At 41.4% G+C, this 10,091-nt stretch overlaps 2 protein-coding genes across 4 annotated transcripts in view; one reads left to right on the forward strand and one right to left on the reverse strand.

Moving 5' to 3' along the window:
- LOC6568662 (mitogen-activated protein kinase kinase kinase kinase 5) overlaps window positions 1–5,961 on the reverse strand; it is a 48,348-nt gene extending 42,387 nt beyond the window's left edge. Inside the window, exons 1-2 of one of the 3 annotated variants that reach the window (XM_043214849.1) lie at window positions 5,916–5,961; window positions 4,697–5,035 (exon numbers count right to left, since the gene is read on the reverse strand). In XM_043214849.1, coding sequence (XP_043070784.1) covers window positions 4,697–4,825 — 129 coding nt within the window. In that variant the 5' untranslated portion in view covers window positions 4,826–5,035; window positions 5,916–5,961. Of the gene's footprint in view, window positions 1–4,696; window positions 5,039–5,915 lie in introns of all 3 variants that reach the window. The other 2 variants (XM_032740879.1, XM_043214848.1) reach the window with 2 other exon arrangements.
- Window positions 5,962–6,803: 842 nt separating this feature from the next.
- Window positions 6,804–10,076, forward strand: LOC6568661 (zinc transporter 9). Its single transcript, XM_032740918.2, is given in 10 exon segments — window positions 6,804–7,044; window positions 7,101–7,810; window positions 7,813–7,953; window positions 8,011–8,137; window positions 8,400–8,518; window positions 8,521–8,805; window positions 8,872–9,200; window positions 9,258–9,332; window positions 9,396–9,509; window positions 9,571–10,076. Coding segments are annotated over 9 exon segments (1,932 nt in total). The 5' UTR covers window positions 6,804–7,044; window positions 7,101–7,113; the 3' UTR covers window positions 9,616–10,076.
- The last annotated feature ends 15 nt before the right edge of the window (window positions 10,077–10,091 follow it).

Here is a 10,091-nt window from a genome sequence, read left to right on the forward strand (position 1 = left end):
ATATTCTTCATTTTTCTAAAATATATTATTTTGACCGCCGCTGTATGTGCTGCTTGGAGAGGCAATTTCGTGACGATTATTTAATATGCCAAATTCTTGGACTGTAATCCGTGGCAAAGTTTTGCAGCTTTTGCCAACTGCGTAATAAGACCGAATATTGTTTGGGGAGAGGAGGCCCAGGAGGCCCAGAGAGAGCGAGGGAGACTCAAGCTGTTCCTCTTCATGCTGTCCCAATGCGGGAAAAATTATGCCCAAAATTGGCTAAGTAACAAACTGAAGAAAGCACTTCCCTTTTGGCAAAGGGTTTCGGAGGGAGATTGGGAGAAGGGCGGTTGACAACCAAAAGATTCGATGCTACTGCGTCTCTGGCATATATCCAATTTAAATGCCGACTGTATAACTGTATATAACCTTCGCCTTGCCAAGCGGAAATCCGCAAAGCAAAATCGAAAGACAAAGCGAGACTGTCAGGGGAAGGAGGGGTCGGAGGGGGTTATAGGTCACTCAGGCGCCCACCTAACAATCTAATGTTGAATGTGACGGGTCAAAGGCAAAATTGAAAGACACCAAGTGAAAAAAAAGAAGGAAGCCGTCCAAAATGACAGTAAAAAAAAGGAGAAGTCAAAAAAATGCAGATAAAAGGAAGAATCAGCCACGCCCATAAAAAGGATGTATGTCTACTATTTGCCAGCGTTACCACCCATTTGCCCCTTTCAAAACGCAACTTTAAACGCACCAAGCTAAATTAACAAAAAAAGTCGCCTAACTTGAAAGCTTTTCTTGTTTTTCGAATTTCTAAATATAAGAGAAACATTTTCTACATTTTCCTTAAAAAGGCTGGGAGAAAAATGATATTGAGCAAAGAAAACCCCTGGTTTCTTTGTAAATAATATGGTAATTCATGGCGTTTTTCTCTCAGTGTTGGCCTACCTTTTTTATTGGACTTTGGGGCAAAAGGGAGCAAAACTGTGTAATATTCCTGATATGCTTTAAAGTCAAAGAGGGATAAGGGACAAGGACGGACAGGATAGGGACACGGCTACGGACACGGATAAGGAGAAGGACAGACTGACTGCCTCAATATTTGCACAACTGGGATTTCAGGTTTGCCGTGCGTTTCCGGGCACTTTTGGGTACTTTATTCAAATTTCGTGCATTTAACTTGATTTGGCGAGTAAATTAGTAAGGGTCAACTGAAGCCAGGCATCCAGCTTGGTATCCCAAGCATTGATAACTATTCCCCAGCTCCCCCTCTCTGTCTATCTCTTTCTGACTCCCTCTATTCATTTGCTTTCATCATTCAGCTGCAACATTGAGCACAATTGCAGGCCTGTCTACGTCTTTTTAATTGTTGTTGACACACACAAATCACATTGCATTTTACGCAGAACAAACTCAACCCCTCCTCAATCCATCCACAACTCCAACTCCTCCCCAAGTGCAACTCTAACACCAACCCTTACTTAACATAATTCAACCCTTCAACCAAGGGAACAACGTGTAAATTATTGCGACTCGAAATTGGGTCAACAACGGGTTGCTTTTCTATTTTATATTTTTCTACTTTTCCCCCCTTCTCTATTGTGTGTTATTGTTCTGGTTCTGGTTCTTCTTCTTGTGCGATTGCCAGCCTTGTATAAAGAAAAAACTGCGTCGTTTTATGCCTAGATGTTGTTTTGTACATATTTAAATATTTAAATCTACACTCAGAAAAAATATCTATATACATTTTAGTCAATCGCTACCATATTATTCCGAAAGCCAATTTCTAAAATTTAAAGTATGATTTGCATTTCTACTTTTTAGAAATGTTTTTCCTAATAGCAAATACTTCGAAAAAATATAAAAAATCACCATATTTTTAGAGTTGTTGACTTACCGCATACATTTTCAATTTTTAGAATAATGTATTCTTATATTTAAAAATTACTTCTAAAAAGTAGACAAATTTTATATTTTGTTTTTTTCTGTTTGAGTGTAGCGTGATCGAAAATGTCGCGTTCTGGCGCCGAGCTCCACTTCCCAGTTTTTTTCTATTTGCATATGGTGGCATTTTGGATAAAGGATTTCTCAGTCTGCTCCTGAGGCTGCTGCTGTTTGTTTTTGGTTGTGTTGTCGCCCCGCCACAAATCGGATTCTGAATTTGCTTTAACCCTTAAAAAATCGACGTCTATTTTTTTGTGTTGTTTGCTTGTTGAGGCGCAACGAATATTTTCGGGCAAGTCGCAGATTAAACCACCCCCCCCCTCCCTCTCCTGATTCCTACAGCTGTGCAAATTGATTGACGCTGATTTGTTTGCCTTTTTCAGTGTTCAAAAAGGATGACTTATTTTAAAGACACGCTGGAAGCAAGGCGTGTAAAACAGAAGTGGCTGGGTGAGTAGGGGGAGACAAACAACAAACTAACAATCATATGCAAGTGTGCACGCACACAGACACAAATACATACCTATTGGAGTGTTACGTGAGCTTCTCAAAATACATATATATTCTGGTAAGCGCTCGCCTGCATCCTGCATATATCCTCCCACTTCACTCAGACCACTTCACAGCTGGGCCTTCAATTCGCCACACTATGTTCTTTTCTCTTGTCATTTTCTCTCACCCACTATTCGTATTCTTATCCACCGCCCCCACACCGCACCCCTCTCACTAACTCTATCGTTGAGTGGTTTGCGCCAATTTTTTCATGTTTTCATGCGTGTTGTGTGAACAACAACAACAAGCACTAATTCAAAAGACAGAGACTAAGCACGACTCGCCGATACCCTGTACAAATATTTATTTTTGTTGATTTATGTTATATATTCGTATGAATAATTTAAATAAATTAAAATTGTGCAATAGATATATAAATATGTATATATAATTATTTATTATACCCTTTATCTATGTACATTTGGTTACAGCGAATGTAAGCTTAAGCCAGCAACAATAACAACAATGGCGACGCTGATTGTTAAAATGTATAGCAGAGAAACAACAAGAACAACAATGGTGGTAACAATGTGGAGCGAAGTCAAGTGCCTGACTAAGGCAATCATCATGTGTGTTAGTGTGTGTCTGTATCTGTGTGTGTATGTGTGCCATATTTCATTACATAACTGTAGCAGGCACTTGCTGCTTGTTGTTCTTCTTCTACTATTTCTACTTCTACTTGTGTTCCCACACTTCTTCTTCCACTCTTCAGCTTCCTCTTTGCTATTAAGTATTCACGCCTCAAAGTAGACTTTGTTTGCGTCGCTACCATAATAAAAAGCTCCTTGGCGAATTTCTACTCTCACCCTCTCCCTCTCCTCTCCTTCCATCCTTTGCCAAGAACTGCTTCGCTGCGTGATTTTACAGCACTCATTTTTTGCCTATTATCCACACTAATGGCAACATGTTTAAGCATGTGCATTTTGATTATTGCTGCTTTTGTTTTTGTAATTTTGCTAATTGATAACGCGTGAAGGGCAACAAAAAATAGAAACAAAGGAAAACCTTGATAATGATGATTATGATGACGACGTTGTGATTAATCAAGTAATCGAATTGCGTGCAGTTTAAAGTTCAACAAACTGGAAAGCGTGGATCATGTGGATCATATATGTCGCTATGTATGTATATGTCTGTGTATATTCCAATCTGGAACTGGAATGTCTCTGTTTGGCAAATAAATCCGATATTTATACAGAAGTAATAATTTAGAAGTAAACATAATTACTATTAACAAATTAAGTATTTTTTTCTCTTTAAGTAAACAGTAAAAACTTTATACAGAGCAAAAATTCGCTTTGCTTTTACAAATGACTCGACGCATTTTAATCGTAAGCAGAGAGAACTAGAGGGAGAGAGCTGTGTGTGTGAGTGTGTAAATTCCAGCATGAGATGCACAAATTCCTGCATTCTGGAATAAAGTAAATGTGTCAAAAGAGTGTTGGAAATTGCTTGGAAGCATGCGCCGTTAGCTTTAAGCACGTGACGCATGCGAAAAACAGCAACAGACGAATGCAATCCACACACACAAAACAAATAAATAATTCTACCAGCGAGCTTCAAATTAATCCACATTTTCAGTGCGCGAACAGCTCTGGTAGGGGAATATCCCCACGCCTCGTGGGGGAGGGGAATATATGGAAAATTATGTTTGCTGTATTTTTTATTCTAATTTCGAAATCAGTTCAATGCTCGCATCAAACATCAGAAATGCATTATGGCCACACCCTTTAGCCCCCCACACACTCATACACTCTTCATTAAAGTCCAAGGGCAACTCGCATTTGTCATGTTTTCTGCTTGCAAAACAAAAAAATTGCGCATATTTACAAGCTTACATATACACACATATCCTCACACACACACATACACACACACTCACACATAAAATGCTCAGCAAACAGATGTACAAGTGAGCAGAAAAGGGAGGCAGAGAGAGATGGCTGCACGTGCACGTCCAGCAGACGCAGGCAGGAATGGAACGCAAAGCAAAACAAAAAAATATCGACGCCAGGCAAATACTGAAGTTTACATGTATGTAAATATTCATGTGTGTGTGTGTGTATGTGTTGCATTTTATAACATGAGCGACTGGATTGCATTCTTTCCCACAAAAGTGACACACACACACACACATATACACATACTTGCTTGTGTGTGTGGGTGTCATAGAGCTGTCAAATTGACAGTTTAGAAATAGGAAAAAAATAGCACTCACCTTATAAACATCGCCATAGGTGCCCGAGCCAATTTTCTGTATAAGTTCGTATTCGTCCTGTGGATTGCGTCGCGAGATGTCCGCACTAAGCAAATTCGCATTGTGGTGACTACTGTGCGCGGCGGCCATGATGGGAACGGGGAGCGAAGAACAGGAGAAGAACGGCCAACGGCAATTCACAATAGACAGCAGCGACGCCTGCTGCTCTGCAACTGCGGCTGCTCTTTTTACTGTTGTTTTTGTTTTGTTATTGTTATTGTTTTGTTGTTCTTTTTGTTGGTTGTTTTTCTTTTTTTGGTGGCGCCGCCTGTTCCGGCAGTGGTTAAACTGCTGCTGCTGCTGCTGAAAATGGGCGCTTTTATTTTAATTTTATTAAATTATTTGCATTTTGTTTTATAAGAGTTATAAGCAGAAATGGAGTGTTGTGCGCTTCTTTTTTTATGCGTAGAGTTGCGTAACGTTAAACTAACTATTTGCGTATTTATAGCACTGGAATTTGTGTGGCAAAAAAAAAAAACAGGAAAACAAAATCGAAACCAATATTGAAATTAGCTAAAACATTTGACTCTATAATTAGGTAAAAAAAATTAATATATAAAAACAAAGACCAAATAAATAATAATAATAATGATAAACGCGACGCTGACGACGACGTTGACGTTAGCTTTGACGCCGACGTCGACGTCGGCGATGTGCAATGTGAGAGAAAGCGAGAGCGCCGGCAGCGACGTCAGCAGCGACGCGTCGCAGTCGCAAAAGTGGAAAAACAAGTGGCAGCAGCAGCAAAATTGTTGGCTTAATTTTTTCAATTTTTTTTTTGTAGATTATTTTGGGCGTTTTTGATTATTTTAAGCACTTTTATATATCGTATAACAAGCATAAACAGATGCCAATTGGATATATATCACTAACACCAACGCACACACAGACAAGCGACAGACACGGCGGCGTTGGCAAACACTGGCACAAACACACACACACACTCACACACGCACAGAGCCACACGCGACAACAACAACAAGAACAACAAGGCGACGACAACTGCGGCTGCTGCTTCTTCTTTTCAGCAGCAGCAGCGACAGCTTTGTGCTTCTTCTTTACAGCCGTATGATTTTTGATTCCATGTTGCGAACGAGGCGTGTCTTTGTCTGTTGTTGTTGTTGCTGGCACTTAGATAGATTCTTATAATTTTTTTATTTTATGATTAATTTTTACGCACCAGAAGCGCACAAACACATATAACAGAGAGGCGAGCGACCGACCGACGAATGCAGCGCAAGAACAAATACAAATACAATGCGCGCACCTACAAATTTTTTTTTTCTTCCCAACCAGGTTTGTTGCGCACTCACATGGCACTGTTAACTAACAATGTTAGACTAAATGTTGCTACAACTGGAAGCAATGTTGCAGCACATGTTGCTCAACTGCACAGCGCTGCTAATTGAGTCATTTCGCTCCTGAACAGGTTTTGTTTGTCTTAAAATCTCAATGGTACACTAATAAATGCGAGTAAAACAGCGAAATATTACTTGGGCCATGCACGTGTCAGCTGCAACTACATTTGTACTCAAAATGGTACTGTTAGCTTCAATCGATAGGAATTATTAACTTATATGGCCCCGTTGGGAAAATAATCGATTTGTGCCCTAAGCAGCTGTTCATACAGCGTTGCCACCAGTTGGGAAGTCAACTGTGGGCAGTAGCGCGCCACATTCAAAAGTGCAATAACAAGATATTTACTTTTGTTACAAAATATTTGTCTTCTTTTCTTTAATTCTTATTCATTATGGCAAAAAAGGTTTCTCTGATGTATAAAATAAATAACAGATTTCTGAACTTAATTTTTTTTCGGAAAAACCCAACTTAAAAACCTAAAATAGCCAAATAAAAACACGGTTTTGAAAGTAAATTCAAATTTGTTATTATATAAAAATCAATCTGCCTGCACAAGAGTGTTAAACAATTCGTGAGAACATGAAGCCGCTGCTAGCAGCTGTTAGGGTACACGAACAGCTGTTTCATCAGTGTTCGTAAACACGAGTTTGTGGTATATTTAGAACTATCGATGATCGATAACGATAAGTTTGATTCCGGTCACTTCTAAATTGATTTCTTCTTGTTAAATTTTGTAAATAAAATCCAATCAGATGCACGACAGATATGTGCAACATATATTCGGGCAATCACAATAAAGCGTACAACTATCATTGAGAGCCAACAGCAGCGTTCGACAAAATTACAACAAACACAAATCATCAAAGCTGCATGACGTAGTCCGCCTAAAACTGGGGAGAAAAAGACGTCAACAGATAAGAAACTCTAAGGGAATCTCTAAAGGAATCTGTGTAAGATTTGTGCTTTACATTAACGCCTCGACTATTTAGTGGCTTCTTGATTTTAGGTGTGCTGCGAGCATGTTGCTTTGCGGCTTGCGACTGGTGCAACGCCGGCAACAACAATTCATGCGCTCCACTTGCTACTGGCGGCGAGCCGTGCAGCCACAACGCGTTGCCTGGTCGTATGGCCTGCAGTGCAACGAGTGCACACCACTGAGGCTGCAGGCACGAAGTCGCCTAGGCGGAGGAGGAGTTTGGCTCCACTTTCAGTTTCGTTGCACTGCCAGCAACAAGGATAACAATAAGGAGGCGCCGGTTGAGAAGCAGCCCAAGGAGGATGCAGCCAAGCTGCAAACGAAAAACTATGAGTTAAAAACCAGCAAAGGCATTCTATCGATCACCACTACCATCGAGGACTCCAAAATCAATGAGATTGTGTTCGAGAAGACGGAGTTGTCACCGGTGGCCAAACTAAATGAGCCGGCGCTCAATCAGGTGCCCATGTCGGACACAACAGTCCTCGAGAGTGCACCGACAGCAATCACAATGCTGACAGAGACATCTGCACCAAAGCCAGCCAAGGAAACCACGGAAGCCACAGAGGCATCGGCGGCTACAGCGGCGCCAGTGACGCCGCCGCCGCCGACGGCACCAAAACGTCCACGTTTCGATTATCGCATTTCGCTGGAGCGTAATTTTGTGACGCCCGCTCGAGCCATCTCCGATTTTATGCTTACCCTCAACGATCTGGAGAAGCTGCCCAAGATCAAGCGACGCTCCCGTACGAACAGGAGCCACCGATGACCGTCTATTGGCGGCGGGATGTGGAGGCAAAGGCGCTGGAAGTTTGGGGCTCCCGCGAGAATATTGTTCGCGAGCGACTCAAACGGGAAGTGGAACGCAAACAGTATCAGCAGAGTAAGTGCATCAATGGCAGCTCCAAGAGATTAGCATAGTAATGGCCACTCTTTGCAGATGTGTTCACGGTGAAGCGGCGCCTGCGCGACTATCGACGGGAGGTGGGTTCGCGCACCAAGGCGCTGACGGACAGTGAAAAGGATGCGGAGAAATCCAGTCAAGTGGTGGCCACCGCCATTGCCATGTGAGTGCATATCCGACTGCTAAATACTATATGTGTGTGTATTGGTGACTACAGCATTCAAAGGTCTGTTTGGAAGGTCTTCCAAGTTTGGTGACTATTTTTAAAATGATGGGAGCGCTCAACATATTAAAACTTAATCTAGAATATGTTACAAGCTTCAAGGAGCTTTAAGGAAACCAATATACCCCTCTATCTGCCTTAGCCGAGTATCAAAGAAATGGATACTTATTTTAATAACTTGTCGATTTCATAAATGTTGCAGCAATGCAGCGAATTTGTTGTTCAAATTCGGTGGCTGGGCCTACAGCGGGTCGCACAGCATGTTCGCGGAGGTTATCCACTCGCTGGCGGATCTGGTGAACCAGTTGATATTGGCCTTTGGCACTACAAGTCGTCGCAGGTGCCGGACACAGTGCATCCCTATGGCTATATGAATATGCGTTATGTCTCCTCGCTCATCTCGGGCGTGGGCATCTTTTGTGTGGGCAGCGGTCTGTCGATATATCATGGCATCGAAGGCATACTGCATCCGCAGCCAATTGCCGATCTCTTTTGGGTGTACTGCATCCTGGCCGGTTCGCTCGTCTCCGAGGGCGCCACCCTTATGGTGGCCATCAATGAACTGAAGCGTGCCGCCAAAGTCAACAATATGAGCTTTAAAGATTACGGTATGGATTTGGATTGTGTTAGTGTAGTGTGTTATATATGTATATTATATCTATTGTTATTTGCAGTAATTGCCGGCAAGGATCCGTGCGTAAATGTGGTGCTTTGCGAGGATGCAGCTGCCGTTGCAGGGGTTATGGTTGCCGCCGGTTGCATGGGTCTAAGCAGCATGACGGGTTCCCCACTGTTTGATGCGGCAGGTTCTTTGGTTATTGGTGGTTTGCTGGGCGCCGTTGCTTCCTTTATAATCTACACGAATGCGAATGCATTGGTCGGTGTCTCCATCACCAAGGATCGTTTGGAGAAGATCAATGCGGCACTAGAAGCTGATGTGATGATACGCGCTATATACGATGTCAAGGGCATTGACATTGGAAATGGCCGTGTGCGCTATAAGGTTGGACCTTTGCTCATCCATTTAATGTTGTACCATTCAAAACTGATACTGTTTCAGGCTGAGCTGGACTTTGATGGACGCGAACTGACCCGTTCATATTTGGACAAACAGGATCTGAATAAGCTGCTGACGGTGTGCTATATATATTCACTCTATTATCTACTTATATATAATATATTTCTATATATTTGGCAGATTGTGCGCGGCTTTCGTAATGCGGATGATCTGGAGAGCTTTCTGCTGGATCAGGGCGAGAGCATTGTGGACCTGATGGGCGGTGAAATTGATCGCATCGAAATGAATTTGCGCGTGAGTTGAAATTACTTTCACTTCTCGAGTAAAAACAATTTATTTCCTGTACATATTTCAGAGGCAATTTCCCGAAATACGTCACGTCGATCTAGAAATACTCTAAAGTCTCAGTTGCTGGATGCTACCATTAATATATATATATATATATCTGTATATATACATGGAATGGACGTGCTGAATGTCTCCCCAAAAGCTCTCAATCAAAATTGCCCGTCTATTTTATATTTATATCGGTTGACAGTTAGTTGTTTTTAGCCTAAATTCAATTTTGATAAATAAGTTTGCTAGTTGTTTCTTCGGGTAGCTAAAAAGCACACAAAATAACTTAGATTAAGCTTTAAATTGTACTAGTTGCTTAAATTTGCAGCCAAAGGCACCGTTTTCTTAACGTTAACGGTTAAGTTGGTAGTTCTTGTCTTAAATTTGACTCCAAAATGATAATTCAAAAGTTGCTTGCTAAATGCTTAACTTAAATTAAAGCTGGAAATTGTGTTCTTCAACTAAGCCTAAAGATCTGCTATGTATTGTAAAACAATAAAACTTAATACAATTAATTAGTGCTAATCAAATTGCATAATT

The sequence above is a fragment of the Drosophila grimshawi genome, unplaced genomic scaffold (genome assembly GCF_018153295.1).
Source record: "Drosophila grimshawi isolate 15287-2541.00 unplaced genomic scaffold, ASM1815329v1 contig_1367, whole genome shotgun sequence".
Taxonomy (NCBI): domain Eukaryota; kingdom Metazoa; phylum Arthropoda; class Insecta; order Diptera; family Drosophilidae; genus Drosophila; species Drosophila grimshawi.